Here is a 19,991-nt window from a genome sequence, read left to right as displayed (position 1 = left end):
GTGGAGGGGCGAGGAGACGGGACCTCGGGGGGGATCGCAGAAAAGTCAGAGGGGAGCACATTGAAGCGTTCAAGCTGACGTTCCCTGAGACGTCGGTCAAGTCGTACTGCTAGGGCCATAACCTGGTCAAGGGAGTCAGAAGAGGGGTAGCTAACCAGCAGATCCTTCAGGGCGTCAGATAATCCTAACCTAAACTGGCACCTTAGGGCCGGATCGTTCCACCGAGAAGCTACGCACCACTTCCTAAAATCAGAACAGTACTCCTCAACCGGTCTCCTACCCTGACGTAAGGTCACCAGCTGACTCTCGGCTAAAGCAGTCCTGTCAGTCTCGTCGTAAATGAGTCCGAGGGCAGAGAAAAAGCGATCAACAGAGGAAAGTTCAGGGGCGTCAGGAGCCAAGGAGAAGGCCCACTCTTGGGGCCCTTCCTGGAGTCGGGATATGATGATACCCACCCGCTGGTTCTCGGAACCTGAGGAGTGGGGTTTAAGGTGGAAATACAGTCTGCAACTCTCCCGGAAGGAGAGAAACGTCTTACGGTCCCCTGAGAACCGGTCAGGTAACTTGAGGTCGGGTTCTAGAGGTGAGGTGAGGGGAACTACTACGGCAGCGTCACCCTGGTTCACCCTCTGGGCCAGGGCCTGGACCTGTAGGGAGAGGCCCTGCATCTGCTGGGTCAGGGTCTCAAGGGGGTCCATGATAGCGTCAGCGTAGGGGAAATGGTAGACTAGGTAAGAGGCTTGTAATTATGTAATGGCAGGAAGGGGGTGAAGGGAAGGTGAGCCCTAATCTACCCACCGCCCTGTCCCTGCCTACTTGCAACGACCCGCTCTAGGCGACGGGGTACAACTGGGCGGCGGTCCCTACGCTGACTAAGTGCACGGGAGAACAAACAGGGAATACGCAAGGGAAGGGGCAGTAGCCCACGGAACGCCGAGGAAACGGAGTGGTGAATGAGATGTCAGGACCAGGATGAAGTGGAGTATACCCAAGTGAGCACGGAGGAGGAAGCAAGCCGGAGGCAAAGCAAAGCGGGTTAAGCAGAACAGCAGCAAGGCAGAAGCATGGCAGGAGCAGGCTGGAGCAAGCAGCAGTGGGGCCAGGAATCCAAAAGAATTACAAGCACTGAGGAGGAGAACACAGCAGGTAATAAAGGACAGGGGGCGGAGCTAACTCAGACTGACCAGGCCGCGATAGGCTCTCCCACTCCTGAGCCTGCCACCCTGGTTGGTGGGAGATGGTGTCAGTCGAACAGGTCTGGCCTCAGGTGTGGATTGATTAATCCCAGGAGTATACCTAGACGTAGTACCTGGCAGATCCCTAACAGAGGTCTCCTAAGCTCGGCAATATAATGGAGAGGACTCCTAGGACTCGTCATCAGCATGCAGCGCACGTTTACGGGCTCATAGCGAGGGAATGCAAGTGAGTAGAAAGATAAAAATAATAGATTTGGACTCAGCGACTTTTAAGATTTGGAATCAGCGACTTTTAACCTCTTAACGCCGAAGGACGGATATATCCGTACTCTGCAGCTGCTAGATCACGCAGGAGGACGGATATATCCGTCCTGTGATGGCGCGGGTACTGCCACTGTACCCACGCGATCAGTGGCAGGAGCACGGCTGTTATACACAGCCTGGCTCCTGCTGCAAATGCCGGAATCGAAGCGCGCTACGATTCCGGCAGTTTAACCCATTAAATGCCGCTATCAATAGCGACAGCGATATCTAATGTGTTTGACAGAGGGAGGGAGCTCCTCTGTCACCCCATCGGTGCCCCCGCAAAGAAATCGCGGGTCGCCGTCTGGTTTCCATGGCAGCCGGGGGCCTAACAAAGACCGCCAGGTCTGCCTTCAGCAAATGCCTGTTAGGCCATGTTTTACACTGACAGGCAATAATTCTTTGGTATACTAAGTATACCAAAGCATTATATATGCGATCAGCAGATCACATAGTGAAGTCCCCTGGTGGGACTAAAAAAAAATGTATATCAGTTAAATAGAGTTTGTGAAAAAAGAAAAAAATTACAGTGAAAATCAAATAAAACTACTTTTTTTTTGCCCAAAAAGTGGTTTTATTTAGTAAAAGTGTCAAAACAAATAACACATGCACATATATGGTATCCCCGCGATCGTAACAACTTGAACAATAAAATGAACACATTAATTAAACCGCCGGATGAACGGCGTCCTAAAAACAGCAAAATTCTCTCTTTTCTCCCATTCCCCCCATAAAAAATTAAATAAAAATTAATCTATAATTCCTATGTACCCCAAAATAGTACTAATGAAAACTACACATTGGCCTGCAAAAATCAAGCCCTCATACGGCCACATCGACGGAAAAATAAAAAAATTACGTCTCTTGGAATGCGGCGATGCAAAAACAAGTAATTTCTTTCTAAAAGGCTTTTTATTGTGCAAACGTAGGAAAAACATATAAAACCTTTACATATTTGGTATCCCCGTAATCGGCGTAAATTTTTAACGTGAAAATCTATGCTGGAATAGCTGCTTATTTTCAATTCTCTGCTAAAATAAAGTTAATAAAAGTTAATCAATATATTGTAAGCATCTAAAAATGGTGCAATTACAAAATACAACTCGTCCCGCAAAAAACAAGCTCTTATACGGCTATGTCGACGGAATAAAAAAAAAGTTACGACTCTTTGAATGCGACCGTGAAAAAACAAAAAAATAATCCTTGGTCATTAACGTGCAAAATGGCCCGGTCATTAAGGGGTTAAGCTTTTAACTGATTATTGCTGTTTAGGGCGATTTTTTTTTTTCAGCAGTAGTGCCACATTTGTGCATGGTGAAATCGATTAATCCATAATGCCACCATACCTTCTGCTCATAGCAATAAGCGACTTGGCTACTTAGTAATACCATATGATCAGAAAGTATACACTTTAAATAATATTTCATAGTTAGAATTAAAACCATAACTCCCTGCAGCTGCCTTCCTCAGGAATACTGTTGTTGCTTTTTTCTTTCAATGTAAATCCATTTAATAATAAATATTGTCAAATTAATATAAATATGTACTACATTTTCTTTAAGCAGAGTGATCTGGTAATTATAGTGTTAATACAAGTAAGTTACTTTCCCAAATAATGCGAATGCAGGACTGAGTCGCCTTTGGATTATTGTTTGTAGAAACCATGTCTGTAATACCCGTTTCCCTATTTTATAGATTATGAGGCCACTTTCTCTGATCGGGTCATCCCTTCGATTTGACAAACTTGATCACAGTGAAACAAAATGCCTGCTGATCTGTTTCCTGCATATTATGAAAATGATATCTGAGGGTAATAAATAAAACATGTTTTCATTGACTGATACAAGAACATGCATAGCTGAGCTGTAACTAATCCATGTCTGTTTCCAGATACATTGGTCTCATACTGGCAGAGGGCTCCAAACACTGAGATCTATGACTTCTTCAGCATTCTGGAGTAAGTTAATATTCTCTTATTAGAAGGTAGTAAAATAAAGTGGATGTAGACAAAGGATGTGGATGTAGAGAAAGGATGTGGATGTTGTTTTAAAGGATCCCAACAAATCCTGATGGACCCTATGTACTTATAATGGGGTCCATCAGATTTCATTTTTTTTACGGCAAGCGCTGCCCTACTCATGCTGTCAAAAAGAAACAGAAATCCGGCAGAACAATGTTCAGGGCAATGCTGATGTTCGCTGAGCTTAACCAAGCCATCCCTTAAACATTCATTCCAATTTTGTATATCTTCTGAAAACATCATCACATGATAATTTATTGTTTAGAGAGAAATAAAGCATTTTTCATCTGCCTCTAACTAATTTTGTCTATCTCAATCAGCTCTATTAAAGTGGTTGTAGGGAATTAGTAAAAAAAAAAAAAATAGCCATCTTTTTTTTCTAGAAACAGCTCCACTCTTGTGCACAGGCTGTGTCTGGTATTGCAGCTCAGACCTGTTCAAGTACATTAGGCTAAGCTGCAATACTTATGGGCAAGAGTAGCTCTGTTTCAGGGAAACATCAGACAATATCTGTATGTTAGTTTATCATTTTGTTAATGTATATATTGTTTGCCTGTAGGAGCCATTTGAAGAGTTAAATGTCTGTATTGTAAATATTACCGCATAATATTACTCTTATATCTTTTCCCCATTCAGGGTATGTCTGCAGAATTTCCGATACCTGGGAAAAAGAAATATTATAAGGTAAGTCTTACACCATTATATAATTTTCCTATATTATGTCACCATAAAATGACAAGGATGCTGATTATTTTTACATACGTTGTATAATAGTGGGGAAATGTTTGCTGCAGTAATAACTGTTTAGTACAGTACAATACAATGATGGGGGTTATAACGTGTACGCCTTGTGTTCGGTGGAGGAAGTTCTAGTGAACACTTGTTATAATGGGATTTTGGCCACCAGCTTATTGCACATTGCACTGAAGCTGAGCACTGTACCCAACAATATGTTTGCATGGGGACCAACTTTGGAGGTCAAACCTGATCCCAAATCCTGTGTCCTCATATAATTGGATGTCATGATAATTCCTTCTAAGTGGAAGCCCAAGCTTCAGTATAGGAAATCTGCCTAAGGCTAGATTCACACTAGCGTGTCCGTTTTTCTTGTGTTGCAGTTCCGTGTACGGCGTTTTTTACGCACTTTCATCCGTATGTCATGTGTTTTTTATGTCCGCAAAAAAAACTGAAGAAGGTGTTTTTAGTTTTCTTCATTTCCTTAGCACTGGTGGGTGAAAAAAACACATATGTCGTCCGTGTGCTGTCCGTTTTTTTTACGCACCCATTGACTTCAATGGGCTGCATGGTGCGCAAAAACGCACCAAAATAGGACTTGCAGTGAGTTTCACGCAACGGACACACAATGCGTGAGAAACAACACATGTCTGAATAGCCCCATAGAATTTCATAGGTCTGTGTGGTGTCCATGAAAAAAACGGACAGCACACGGACGCGAAATTCACTCGTCTGAATTGGGCCTTAGAGTTTACATGTTCCGCTTTAATAAATTCATAAATGATGTCACTTATTGACTCCCATTGTAAAAAAACAAAACAAAAACCTGTTATAACGACGCATACCCCCCTAACGTATTCCTAAAGGACACTCTTTGGCATTAGTCAGACCCATTATAGTCTATTAACATGTTCAGCGTATAGATTTCACGAGGTATATGGCAAATGTACACCATAGTCTGAACATAGCCTTAGTTTGATACGATGGTGGTTGATTTTTATGGCTATAGAAAGTGGACTCAAAGATTCACCGTGAGCCGTGTAATAAAGAAACAATAAAGAGCTCTTTACTTCAGCGCGGTGGAACACACAAGATTTCTATATTTACCTCCTTGTGTTATAGGCGGCATTGAACTGGTCAGAGATTAATAAAACACTTATTATTTCTTATTGTGTCATTAATCTCTGGGAAAAAAGGAAATATGACAACTAGTAACTCCTGACCGGATCACAGTAATCCTCTTTCTTTAAAATGCGCTTATTTCCTTCTGAAATGTTTGCTATAATAACCATGTCACAGTGACTGTACATACACTATATGGACAAAAGTATTGGGCCACACCTCTTAATCATTGAATTCAGGTGTTTCATTCAGTCTCATTGCCACAGGTGTATAAAATCCAGCACGTAACCATGCAGTCTGCCATTACAAACATCTGTGATAGAATGGGTCGGTCTAAAGAACTCACTGAATTCGAGCGAGGTACTGTAAGGCCATGTTCACACATGGCAGAATTTTTCCGTTGCAAATGCTGGTGCAGATTTGGAGCAATTATGCAACGAACTGCAGCAACATTTGCATATTTGACAGGTAATTCAGACGTTGCAGATATCACAGCAGACTTGCCACAGACTTCAGTTTTTGCATTGCAAAGGCTGAAATACGCAGTGAAATTCCGCTGCTTCTCCGCAATGTAATGAGCATGGTGCGGAGGGAAAATTCTGCACCGCAGGCTAAATTCCGCACAGTTATTATCCGCAACGTCTGAATTAAGTTTCCTAAAAATGTATAGAAACAAATGGAAAAAACGGTTGTTGCAGAATTCCACTGCGGACTGTCCACAGCGGAATTCAACAGCAATTCTGCCACGTCTGAACGTGGCCTAAGGGTATGTTCACACGGCCAAATTTCAGACGTATACGAGGCGTATTATGCCTCGTTTTACGTCTGAAAATAGGGCTACAATACGTCGGCAAACATCTGCCCATTCATTTGAATGGGTTTGCCGACGTACTGTGCAGACGACCTGTTATTTACGCATCGTCGTTTGACAGCTGTCAAACGACGCCGCGTAAAAATACAGCCTCGTCAAAAGAAGTGCAGGACACTTCTTTGGACGTTTTTGGAGCTGTTTTCTCATAGACTCCAATGAAAACAGCTCCAAAAACGGACGTAAAAAAACGCCGCAAAAACGGCGTGAAAACGCAGCGAAAAATGCGAGTTGGTAAAAAAACGTCTGAAAAGCTGGGTCTGTTTTCCCTTGAAAACAGCTCTGGATTTTCAGACGTTTTTGTTGACTACGTGTGAACATACCCTTATAGGACGCCACCGTTGTATCAAATCAGTTCATGACATTTCTTCCCTCCTAGATATTCCACGATCAACTGTGAGTGTTATTCTTGCAAAGTAGAAGCGTTTAGAAACCACAGGAACTCAGCCACAAAGTGGTAGACTATGTAAAGTTAGAGCGGGTTCGCCGTGTAAGTGGTGTCTAAGGTGTATAGCCACCTTAAGAGTTAAATTCCTCAGCGGTGCCACTATATGGAAAATTATGTCTGGCAGCTTCTTATTACCCTCTCCCCACTAACAACACATGCATTCTAGGGGGAGCAGGCATGTATATGGTGCGGGAGGAATAACTGTCAGCCGAACAATCATGTATGGTCCCGTTAAGGGCTTGTCCACACGTAGTGGAATAGCTGCATATTTTTCACCTGTAATTGCGGACGGAAGATACGCAGCAAAATAAAGTAGCAGCAAAGTGGGTGAGATTTAACAAATCTCATCCACACGCTGCGTAAAAATTCAGAGCAGAAATTGACCTGCGGTGCGTATTTTCTGTAACGCAGGATGTCAATTCCTGCTGCGGAAAGTGGACTGAATTGCTGCGTTTTTCAGAGGAGATATCACCATCTCCCAACATTGAGAAGAACGCAGCAAAATCCACACCATATTCTGTAGTAAAAAAGCAGGAAATGATGCATTTGTGCCGCAGCGGAATGTCTGCTACTTTCAATGGAATTGCTGCAGAAATTTTCTGCCACAATTCCGTTCCGTGCCACGACAGAGGAAATTAAGCATTATGTGATTCCCATTGAAATCAATTGTCTGGTTATGTAATACACCGACATGATGAGTCCTCCATAGAGAGAGACGTTCTTTGTCCTGGTGTCACGATCTGTGGGTACGTTGACCCACTGGGCCGTACCACCGTAGCAGCTGGCCAAACAGTGTACCAAGTCAAAGTCTATATAGTCCAAGCACAAGGGTACCAGTAGCAGTTCAGACAGCAGTAACGGCTAGGCTCAAATGGGACCTTGGCAGCAGACACCAGGCATAGTGTAACACAGCAGGCGTGACTGATGGCACAACACGACTCCAACTTTCTAAGGCACAGGAATAATGGTAGCACGGGATACAGGATACCAGTAGCAGGTATGGGAACACTGGGAACTGGATAACACTAAGACTGCAAGACTAACACAAGTAAATACAACAATGCTCAGGCAATGGGTGAAAGGGCTGAGCCTTTTTATAGTCCGTTGTGGTCATGGGTAAATTGATGATTATTTTCATGTGCGCGTGCTGGCTTGTTAAGGCCGGGCACGAGCGTGCGCACGCACCCTATGGGACACAGCAGAATGGAGCGGAAGTGAGCGCTGGCGTCTCCTGGGGAGGAGATGCGGGACAGTGCTCACAGATCCATGGCTGCGGTCTTCGGGGTTGAGTAATCCCGACGGTCCACGGCCGTGGAAGCTACTCCTGGTTAATCGAGGAAATTTACAAATTAGGGACTCTTGGAAACCCCTTTAGCACTTCCGGAAGTCTTTGTACTATGAGATTGTATATGGTAGACACAAAAGCTGATTTATTAATATATTTTTATCCAAACAGGAAAATAACAGCTGCTTTCAAATTAGCCCAAGCTACTCTCAACAACGGGACCCTGAAAGGTTCATCTTCCCAAGCCTTCATTCTCCCACAATGGTATATCCTTCACCCTATTAATATTCATTCTATATCATTATACTGAAGAGTTGGTATATCCCATTTTATGTATGTCATGCATTACAAATTCTTGTTAAATGGGTTTCCTCTTTATAGTTCAGATAATGTTTTATGACCCATACTATGAAATCTATAGCAAATAAAACTGGAAAAATACGGATAGTAAAACAGAATTCTAGTGTGCGCAATGTGTAGCTAAGTGGTTAAAATAACTGTCTCCATGAGGAATCCAATACATAACTGTTTCTGGCTATTCCCACCAATCTGTCTGAACACCTGCTTGTAGGATCTCATTCCCACATTGTAAACTAAGCTGCTGGCACTGAGACAGAGAGACGTCTACACTGGGACACTTGTGTATTGTGTCCAAGAACAGCAAACACGTATGTACACAGCTGCGATATCTGCATCTTGTTGTGAAGGGTGATGAGAACAGTAGCACATAACAGTAGGTGCTGTCTATGTTTCCATCTGTTCATGTCATGCATCAGGTGCCAGATACATATTGTGGCCACTTTAGAATGGACCTTTACAAAGCTAGTAGTGAAATGAGAGTGGATTCTTCCAGTACATAAAATGCTTAGTGAGTCCAAAACTATGGAGACACAACACCAGGTCCAGTTAGCTGGCCTTGATTTTCCACGCTTTCCACGTTTATAGTAAGTAATTGTCTGCAATAATAATGCATCTCCTCAAAAGGGTAATAAGGTATCTCCTCAAATGGGCTGCAGCTTTAAAGGAGTTTTCCCATGAAGAACGTTTATGACATATCCACAGGATATGTCCTAAATGCCAGATAGATGCGGGCCCCACCTCGGGGACCCGCACCTATCTCCAGAACGGGGCCCCCTAAAACCCCGTTCTGCCGCTCTGTGTTGTGGCTGAATCAGGTGAATTCCGATCATGAAAAAGGCTATATGGCCGTGTGTTACGAAAACAGCGTAGCTCGCACTCGAAAGTCCCATAGAACTGAATGGTAGTTACAGAAACAGCGTAGCTCGCATGTTACGTTTCTACTGTAACTGGCATTCACTACTTTAGGCGTTAAAGAAACAGCGTAGCTCAGCGACCATAACACTGTTTTCAGACATAATTCGGGCGTTTTACGCCTCGAATTACGCCTGAAAAAACGGCTCCATTACGCCTACAAACATCTGCCCATTGCTTTCAATGGGTTTTACTATGTTCTGTTCCCACGAGGTGTAATTTTACGCGTCGCTGTCAAAAGATGGCGCGTAAAAAGACGCCCGCGTCAAAGAAGTGCATGTCACTTCTTGGGACGTTTTTGGAGCCGTATTTCATTGACTCCATTGAAACAGCTCCAATAACGTCCGTAAAATACGCAGCGAAAAACGCGAGTAGTTACAAAAACGTCTGAAAATCAGGAGCTGTTTTCAGATGAAAACAGCTCCATAATTTCAGACGTATTTTGCTACTGCATGTGATCATACCTTTACACTGAGGGTATGGGCACACGCTAGCTTCCTTTTACGTCTGAAAAGACAGACTGTTTTCAGGAGAAAACAGCTGCCTCGTTTCAGACGTAAATGCTCCTCCTCGTATTATGCGAGGCGTCTTTGACGCCCGTAATCTTGAGCTGCTCTTCATTGACTTCAATGAAGAACGGCTCAAATTACGTTGCAAAGAAGTGTCCTGCACTTTTTTGACGAGGCAGTCAATTTACGCGTCGTCGTTTGACAGCTGTCAAACGACGACGCGTAAATGACAGGTTGTCTGCACAGTACGTCGGCAAAAACATTCAAATGAATGGGCAGATGTTTGCCGAAGTATTGGAGCCCTATTTTCAGACGTAAAACGAGGCATAATACGCCTAGTTTACGCCTGAAAATAGGTTGTGTGAACTCAGCCTGACAGGCAACAATCCTTTGCAAGAGTATGTGTTCCAAAGCATTTTGTATGCAATCAAATGATCGCAGCTTCAAGTTCTAGTAAAATAACGTTTAATAAAGTTTAATAAAAAAGTCCCCCAACAAAAAAAAATAAACACCTCACTTCAATAGAAAAATAAAAAGTTATGGGTCTCCGCAACACAAAAAAACCTTTGTTTTTTTCCATAAAACAAGTTTTCATTGTGCAAAAAGTAAACTGTAAAAAAAAATCTATACTTATTTGGCATCCCCGTATTCATACCGAGCCATAGAATAAACTAAACTTGTTATTTTTGCATCAAGGTAAAAAGCAAGAACAAAAAACACAGAATTGCTGGGGGGTTTTTTGCATTTCCCCGTGACCCAACATGATGCCATTAAAAATTACCCCCGTTCTCGAGACCGGTGGGAGTCCCAGCGGTGGGGCCCCTAGCCATCAGACAATTATCACCTATCCTGCGTATAAGTGATAATTGTAAAATCTGGAAATACCCCTTTAAGGGGTTAATCATGCTTTTTTTTTAGGAGGAATAACAGAGGAACTGCACAATAAATAGTTCTAAGAAAAGTTGCTCCAGCATTGTTATTTTATGAGGAATGCAAATATTTTCTCAAATAGACAACATATGTCTGTAGAACTGACAGGTCCTCCCTAAGGCCCCGTTCAGCGTTTTATTACGCTGATCTTGATGCGGAAACAGCGTCAGAATCAGCGGCGAAGATCGTCCAAAACAGCCTTCCATTGATTTCAATGGAAGGTGAAGGTGTTTTTTTCCACTGCGATTTTCGGACGCTCGCTGTTAAAATAAGCGGCATGCTCTTTCTCACCGAGGTTCCGGTTCTGACCTCCCATTGAAATCAATGGGAGGCAGAGAAAGCATTTTTTGCTGCGTTTTTTGCCCGCGGCACTCAATGGCCGCAGGTGAAAAACCCGGCATGAATTTGCAGGCAGGTCAAAATCTGCCTCAAAATTCTTGAAGCTTTGAAGCAGATTTTTCTGCCAGCAAAAAACTGTGTGAATAGGGCCTAAAAAGGTTGTCCAGAATTAGAAAAACATGACACACCTGTCCACAGCTTCCGTAGTGAACTTACCATAAAGGCAGACCACGCCTCTGCTATACGGCCCTTGGTGAGAAGCGGGCCCTGCTCTGAACTCGCTACTTGACTTAAAGCCATAGCATTTTCCTGTAGCCACCACTAGGGGGATCTCAGTGCATAGAGATTTTTTTACAGCTTCCATTGAGTTATTAAGTGGTAGCTGTAATTATTCATATGCACTGAGCTCCCCCTAGAGGTGACTACAGGCAGCCAATTTTAGCATATACTATTTAAAGGAAAGCAGGGGATTTAGAGCTGTATGGGGGAGATGTATCAATGTATTTATGCCAGCTGTCTGGTGTAAATACATTGAAGAATATGATGTTCTGGCTGAGAGATATATGTACACACATATATATATGGCCTGCAAGAATGGAAGGGAAGCCCTTGAGAATGAACAGCGCTCAGGTCGACCTTCAACGTCAAGAACCGATGAAAAAGTGTCCGTTATTAAGGCTGCTCTGGATCGGGACCGACGTTTTGCGAGTGCGCCCTGACATTGCCAAAATGTGGATCTTCCACCATGACAATTCACTGAGTCACACATCCTTGGCTGTGAAGGAGTTTTTGCCACAAATAAACATTCCTCACCCACCCTATATCCCCGACTTGGCACCGTGTGACTTTTTGACACCATTTTGGTAATGTTGAAAACGTCCAGTCAGCCGCGATCAGTGCTCTGAAACACCTCTCACATGAAGACTTCCAGTACTGCTACGAAGCATGGGAGCATCGCTGCAATAGTTGGGTTCACTCCCAAGGGACTTACTTTGAAGCTGGTCAAGCCTAATTGTATGTATTTTTGATAAAATATATATTTTTTTTAAATCAATCTTATTACTTTTGGGACGCATCTCGTATGTGTATATATGTAGCACCTGTTTAATTTTTTCTGACATATGAGTCGGGTAAAGTTGGCGAGGCTTCAGAGTCTTGCGGAGCCTGACTTGTTTATATTTTACTTACAAAAGTAAAGTAAAGTTTATAACTTTTTTTTTTTTTACCTGTTTTACTTGAAGACCTGCAGCACTGATCTCTGCTATAATATATTACACTACCTAGGTAGTGTAACGTATTATAAACTGTCAGTGTGACGTTGACAGTCACATTGACAGGAAGCCTATGTGGACCAGCTGGTCCTCATAGGCTTCTGTGAATGGCAGACCGGAGGCCATTGTATGGCCTCCGGTCTTGCCATGCAACCGACGGCAGCACTCGCAATCGGTCCTCGGAAAAGTTTGTTGTAGCAACAAACTTTCCAGTTTGTTGCTACAACAAACCTTCCCTGCGATCACATGATCGGGACCTGAACCAGTCAGGTCCCGATCATGTCTCTGGGACCAGAGGCAGGGGTTAACAGCGCGATCCGGGTGTTAGCACTACTCTGAGACACCCAGATCACGCTTTTAACACCCACTGTGAATCCACGTCGGCGCTGCACAGAGCCCAGCAAGCGCCGACATGAATTTACAGTGGGTGGTCAGGAAGTGGTTAATACCGGTGATTATATTCTCTGTAGCCGAACCAATCAGTACGGCTGTCAGAGAACAGGTTGCTGAGGAGCCGCGGACACTGACACAGCCGGCGTCCGAGCGCTTTTCACAGCTCTATGCCGGCTGGAACAGATCTGTATATACACATCCTGGCAGCACGGGGTATGTGCGAAAAGGACGTGTATCTACAGATTGTCGACATGAAAGGGTTAAGAAAGTCATTAGCATAAAGCTAAAATAGGTCATAACTTGGTAAATATAGATCGTTTTTCTAAATAAAAAACACTGCTGTCACCTACATTACAGGGCCGATTACATTATGTAGGAGATAGGCCACTTATAATGTGGTGACAGAGTCTCTTTAAGCCAGTCATCAAAAGTGAGTGCCCCCTAATCTGTTACTTGCTGCATAAGGGAGAAATATTTGCACACCACTCCTATACTGCATCGGTGATAACAGACCTCTCCTACAAAAATCTGATATAAAATTTACAGTGAACAACGGGGTACATTAACTTAATAAAAAAATCTTGTATATTTGTCGAAGCTGAATCGGGGATGGGGCCCATACTAAGTTTTGCTAAAGGGCCCTATGATTTCTTTGTATGTCACTGCATAGGTATTGCAGAGCAACCCCATTAACTGCAAAAGAGCTGAGCTGCAATACCCGCACAACCCATGGGCAGGTGTGACGCTGTTTCTGGAAGAAATCAGCCATGTTTTTCTAATTCTAGACAACCTCTTTAAGTAAAATGCAGACTTTGTCCTGTTATTATGATTGCAACTATAATTATTTTTTTTTACAAATCACATTAATGTGCTCTGATTATTGTTCAGAGTTGTAGAAATGGTTTACTTAGAATCTTTATGATTGTATTTTTATTTTCCAATCTGTTCATTACAGAAAAAATGTCCATTCGTGAATTTGGACTAAATTGTCTAGAAACAAAAACTAAAGTCGGCAAGACTGACCAGTGGAACAAATTCCCCGTAGTCATAACCGAGCATTTTAATGCCCTACACATACATTTTATGGTTAAAGATCATGTTAACTGATAATTTTTACTTGTGTGACCATCTTAAGGGGGCTTTTCTCACGCCCCTTCTGCGGGGAAAGGGAATCCCCTTTAATACTTGTAGAATTGAAGTCACTGGATGTCACCTCTCCTGCTGTTGTACAATAGTGTGTTCTCTTTTACAGGATGCAGTCTGCACATGACAGCCATAAACACCCAAGATCTCAAACCCTTCCAATAATTCGAGGCAAAAACGCACTTTCCAACCCCAAACTACTACAGATTATAGAACTGACAAGTTCCATAACTAGTAAGTAACTAACTGTATAACTGATATTTCACTCTATTTATACTCACCACCTTTTTCACCCCACTAAATGAATGGTCCACATACTTTACACCAAACATAGATGGCACCCTCATTTTGCCCCCTATAGATGTTTTGCCCTCTAGATCCTGTGACATCTGTTTCACCCATAATTGGGCTCATGCTTGTAAGATACCAAAGGCATTTCACCGAATTTGCTCTCTTCACCCGTCATTTTCATCTACACTGCTGGTAGTTCTGAACTACTGGAAAGCAAACAACTCACCATATTGTAAGTATTAAAGGGGTTTTCCGAGATACATTTTTATTTTGCCATTCTCCACACTCCCCACTTGTCACGTGACTTCTGACTATATATTTTCAGCCCTCTCCACTGACGTGCCGCATACCCATCCCATGGTCTGGGAGCAGATAATCTTAGTTGGGTATACAGCACATCACTGGCGACATATAGTTTCTGGGGTGGCCTCTTCCTCAGCCGTGACTGCGCATATTAGTCTTATATCCTCATTCATAGTGGGTAGCGTGCCTGTGCATGTCCCTGCTATTTTCAGAGTGGGGACCACGCACATGAACTAGGGAGAGGATTCAAAACTTGGAAGGGACAGAATAAAACTCAGGGAAGTAATCGAAAATGGGAGGGGGCATCCATTTACCATTTAATGTAATGGAAAGGGGAACTCCTGGACGGGGTAGGACGTCGGTGGTGATGAGCATGAACTAGTGGAAAGAGCCTCAATCACGCTCCTTACGGGGTGCAAGGCATGCAGGGAAATGTAGTGTGAACAGCAAGCTAAGTAAACACACCAGAACAGAGATGGATGTAAACAAACGGCGCGCAACCTGGAAATGACGATCGGTAAGTACCGTAGTTATTTTTTCAAATAATGGTGTCAACTTGTTGTGTACATATAGGGAAATGGATCTAACATGTTTTTTTGTCGGAGGGAACTCGGAAAACCCCTCTAACTAAAAACCAATGTCTTGACACATTGGTCATACAATTCAAAAAAATCCATTCACATTCATATAAATTCCGTTTTTGCCAACATCATACATTTCTATAGGAGTTAAATACCAAGTCACAGGTTTATTGGGTGTAACATTTTAGTTTCACCTCTGTATTTACCAAAGAGTCAATAAACATTGTATCACTAAATTTTAGCAGCAGATATAATATAAAGTCACAGAATTAATGAAGTAATGCGTTATTATTGTGTTACAGGTAATTCCAATGAAACTGACATAGTGCACCACATTGATTCAGATGCCAATATTGCCACAGAGGTCTGTCTTACTGTACTGGACCTGCTGTGCCTCTTTAACCAAAGCAACCAGGTAGACAACCCTTAGCGGACTGCTGATCTTTGTTTTTTTATTAACAATGTTGCCGGTGGTAAACCTGCTCTATTGGATGTCATTGTTTATTTGGTTTATATACTTGTCCTTTTCAATGAATTAGAATATCATCAAAAAGTTAATTTATTTCAGTAATTCAATTCAAAAAGGGAAACTCATATTATATAGATTCATTACACACAGAGTGATCTATTTCCAGCATTTTTGTCTTCTAATGTTGATGATTATGACTAACAGTTAATGAAAACCCAGAATTTAGTGTCTCAGAAAATGTGAATATTATATAAGCCCAATTTAAAAAATGATTTTTAATTCCGAAATTTAGGCCTACTGAAAAGCATGTACAGTATATGCACTCAATACTTGGTCGGGGCTCCGTTTGCATGAATTACAATGCAGCGTGGCATGGAGGCGATCAGCCTGTGGCGCTGCTGAGGTGTTATCAATGCGGCGTGGCATGGAGGCGATCAGCCTGTGGCACTGCTGAGGTGTTATGGAAGCCCAGGTTGCTTTGATAGCGGCCTTCAGCTCGTCTGCATTGTTGGTTCTGGTGTTTGTCATCTTCCTCTTGACAATACCCCATTGATTCTCTATGGGGTTCAGGTCAGGCGAGTTTTCTGGACAATCAAGCACAGTGATACTGTGGTTATTAAACCAGGTATTGGTACTTTTGGCAGTGTGGGCAAGTCCTGCTGGAACATGAAATCAGCATCTCCATAAAGCTTGCCAGCAGAGGGAAGCATGCAAAATTTACTTTCATCTGAAAACAGGACTTTGGACCACTGAGCAACAGACCAGTCCTTTTTCTCCTTAGTGCAGGTAAGACGCTTCTGACGTTGTCTCAAGGAATGCGACAGTTGTAGCCCATGTCCTGGATACGTCTGTATGTGGTGGCTCTTGAAGCACTGACTCCATCCGCAGTCCACTCCTTGTGAATTTCCCCCAGATTCTTGAATGGCCCTTTCTTGACAATCCTTTCAAGGCTGCGGTTATCCCTGTTGCTTGTGCACCTTTTTCTACCACACTTTTTCCTTCCTGTCAATGTTCCATTAATATGCTTGGATACAGCACTCCGTGAACAGCCAGCTTCTTTAGCAATGTCATTTTGTGGCTTACCCTCCTTGTAGAGGGTGTCAATGACTGTCTTCTGGACAACTGTCAAGTCATCAGTCTACCCCATGATTGTTTAGCCTACTGAACCAGACTGTATACTATTTAAAGGCTTAGGAAAACTTTGCAGGAGTTTTGTGTTGATTAGCTGATTAGAGTGTCACACCATGAGTCTACAATCTTCAACTTTAACCCAATATTAAAATTTTCTGAGAGACTAAATTTTTGGTTTTCATTAACCGTTAGCCATAATCATCAACATTAAAATAAAAAATGCTGGAAATAGATCACTCTGTGTGTAATGAATCTATATAATATGAGTTTCACTTTTTTAATTGAATTTCTGAAATAAATTAACTTTTTGTTGGTATTCAAATTCATTGAGAAGGACCAGTGTGTGCGTGTATGTATATACAGTATATATATATATATATATATATATATATATATATATATATATATATATATATATATATATATATATATATATATATATATATATATAGAGATAGATAGATAGATAGATAGTATAAAGGGTCTGTTTTTTATTCTCCTATTCCCAGAAGTTATCCCTTTCTGACAGCCAGAGTGTTCTAATGAAGAAAGTGTTTGACACACATCTCCTCTTCCTGCAAATCAACCAGTCAGTGGCAGCTCTCCGCCATGTATTTGCTGCTCTAAGGATGTTCATAAGCAAGGTACCAATTCAGATTACTTAGCAGTAAAATACCTTGTTCCACATAATATTCATATATTCTTTAATCAGTATGATCTTAATATATGGTACATAGATATACATGTATGAAGAATTTGTGTTAAGATCTGTAATAATTTAGAACTGTTGTAGCAATAGTCAAGGTAGTGATAGTACATAAGGTCTAGAAGGCAAATATCATCTATTCTAATGTAATTATTAAATGTGGGAATAGGGATTAGGATTAATGCCATTCATTTCCTAATTTCCTTGCATTTTTGTCTTCCTACATGTGTCTGTGGTGGAAAGAGCCAGTTATGGAAGTAATTCAGCATCAGTATTAATCTAAATATTATATATTTATATATTATAGCATGTTTTACAGAAGAGTATGTTTAAGCTCAAGGCTCATGTGTCATAGGAACACTGCGTCCCATTGTATTTCTCTATTCAGATAATGGGACTCTACAATTTAATCTGCAGAAATGTATGATTTATTGACCGAAATGGTTCAGGCTTGAAGATATTGATAGATTCTTGTTATATCTTTAGATACAATGTAATATCTCCAGTTAGATCTTGATTTATACCCTATTTTAAACAAACGTAATCCTAAGGTGTTTTTCTTCTAGTTTCCTTCTGCATTCTTTCAAGGTCAAGCCGACCTTTGTGGTCCCTTCTGCTATGAGGTTCTGAAATGTTGCAATCATCGATCCCGCTCTACTCAAAATGAAGCCTCAGCTCTTCTCTATTTCTTCATGAGGAAGAATTTTGAGTATAACCAGCAAAAGTCAATTGTAAGGTCTCACCTCCAGGTAATTTACCTTCTCAACTCACCCGCTATTTCATACAACATCTTTTTTCATAATGTGCAAAATTCTGCAAAATTCACCAGTAACACAAAAGCCAACGAGTCAAATTACTTAGTATTGTATTGCTGGGAGTGACATGAATGAGTTCTGGACATGAACTTACATACCAGTCTAAACATGGTTAAGGTCTTAGACGTTGGATGTATTTTAGCTTCTAACCCTTCAGCATGGTGTCATAATGAAAGAGCCACATACTTTTCCCAATGTTTCCACCTATTATAGTAATATAAGCACCAGTTGATGTACAAGCAGTAAACAAATGGCAAGGCTCATTGTATGATATACACTAGTCCTTTCTCAATGAATTAGAATATCAGCAAAAAGTTAATTTATTTCAGTAATTAAATTCAAAAAGTGAAGCTCCTATATTATATAGATTCATTACACACAGAGTGATCTATTTCCAGCATTTTTATCTTTCAGGGCACATTCAGACGTGGCGGAACTGCTGTTGAATTCTGCAGCAGCCGTTTTTTACATTTGTTTCTCTAAATTTTTAGGAAACTTAGTTCAGACGTTGCGGAAAATAACTGTGCAGAATTTAGGCTGCGGTGCAGAATTTTCCCTCCGCAGCATGCACATTATGTTAAGGAGAAGCCGCGGAATTTCACTGCGGATTTCAGCCTTTGCATTGCAAAGGCTGAAATCTGCAGCAAGCCTGCTGTGATATCCACAACGTCTAAATTACCTGTGAAATCTGAAAATGTTGCTGCAAATTCGCACCGCAACATTTTCAGCTGAAAAATTCCGCCACGTCTGAACATGGCCTTACTGTTGATGATTATAGCTGACAGTTAATGAAAACCCAAAATTTTGTGTCTCAGAAAATTAGAATATTATATAAGCCCAATTTCAAAAATGATTTTACGTATTGAAATGTAGGCCTACTGAAAAGTATATACAGTATATGCCCTCAATACTTGGTCGGGCCTCCTTTTGCATGAATTACTGCATCAATGCGGCGTGGCATGGAGGTGATCAGCCTGTGGCACTGCTGAGGTGTTATGGAAGCCTAGGTTGCTTTGATAGCAGCCTTCAGCTCGTCTGCATTGTTGGGTCTGGGGTCTCTCATCTTCCTCTTGACAATTCCCTATAGATTCTCTTTGGGGTTCAGGTCAGGGGAGTTTGCTGACCAATCAAGCACACTCACACTGTAGTTATTAAACCAGGTATTGGTACTTTTGGCAGTGTGGGCAGGTGCCAAGCCCTGCTGGAAAATGAAATCAGCATCTCCATAAAGCTTGTCGGCAGAGGGAAGCATGAAGTGCTCGAACATTTTCTGGTAGACAGCTGCGATGACTCTGGGCTTGATATAACACAGTGGACCAACACCAGCAGATGACATGGCTCCCCAAACCATCACTGACTGTGGAAACTTCACACTGGACCGCAAGCAACTTGGATTTAGTGCCTCTCCACTCTTCCTCCAGACTCCAGGACCTTGATTTCCAAATGAAATGCAAAATTTACTTTCATCTGAAAACAGGACTTTATATAACACAGTGGACCAACAGGGTTGCTCAGTGGTCCAAAGTCCTGTTTTCAGATGTAAGTCAATTTTGCATTTCATTTGAAAATCAAGGTCCCAGAGTCTGGAGAGGCATCAATCCAAGTTGCTTGCGGTCCAGTGTGAAGTTTCCACAGTCAGTGATGGTTTGGGGAGCCATGTCATCTGCTGTTGTTGGTCCACTGTGTTAAAAAAAAAAATGCTTGAAATAGATCACTCTTTGGTAATGAATCTATAGAATATACAGTTTTGCTGTCTAGAGGAGCTATAAAACTGACCTTCCTTTGAGCTAGTTGAGAATCTGGAGCATTACATTTGTGGGTTCGATTAAACTCTAAAAATGGCTAGAAAAAGAGAGCTTTC

At 41.9% G+C, this 19,991-nt stretch overlaps 1 protein-coding gene across 5 annotated transcripts in view; it reads left to right on the top strand.

Annotated features, from left to right (window-relative positions):
- The window catches only part of DOCK10 (dedicator of cytokinesis 10), a 320,008-nt gene that overhangs the window by 257,518 nt on the left and 42,499 nt on the right, over positions 1–19,991 (top strand). For all 5 annotated transcript variants that reach the window (XM_075861478.1, XM_075861480.1, XM_075861477.1 and 2 more), the window contains exons 36-43: positions 3,195–3,309; positions 3,390–3,456; positions 4,156–4,203; positions 8,149–8,241; positions 13,944–14,068; positions 15,312–15,424; positions 17,119–17,253; positions 17,882–18,064. In XM_075861478.1, the coding sequence (XP_075717593.1) occupies positions 3,195–3,309; positions 3,390–3,456; positions 4,156–4,203; positions 8,149–8,241; positions 13,944–14,068; positions 15,312–15,424; positions 17,119–17,253; positions 17,882–18,064 (879 nt within the window). The remainder of the gene's footprint in view (positions 1–3,194; positions 3,310–3,389; positions 3,457–4,155; positions 4,204–8,148; positions 8,242–13,943; positions 14,069–15,311; positions 15,425–17,118; positions 17,254–17,881; positions 18,065–19,991) is intronic.

Source organism: Rhinoderma darwinii, chromosome 4, assembly GCF_050947455.1.
Source record: "Rhinoderma darwinii isolate aRhiDar2 chromosome 4, aRhiDar2.hap1, whole genome shotgun sequence".
In the NCBI taxonomy this organism is placed as follows: domain Eukaryota; kingdom Metazoa; phylum Chordata; class Amphibia; order Anura; family Rhinodermatidae; genus Rhinoderma; species Rhinoderma darwinii.
Note: the sequence above shows the minus strand (reverse complement) of the source record. Positions and strands in the feature narration are given on the sequence as shown.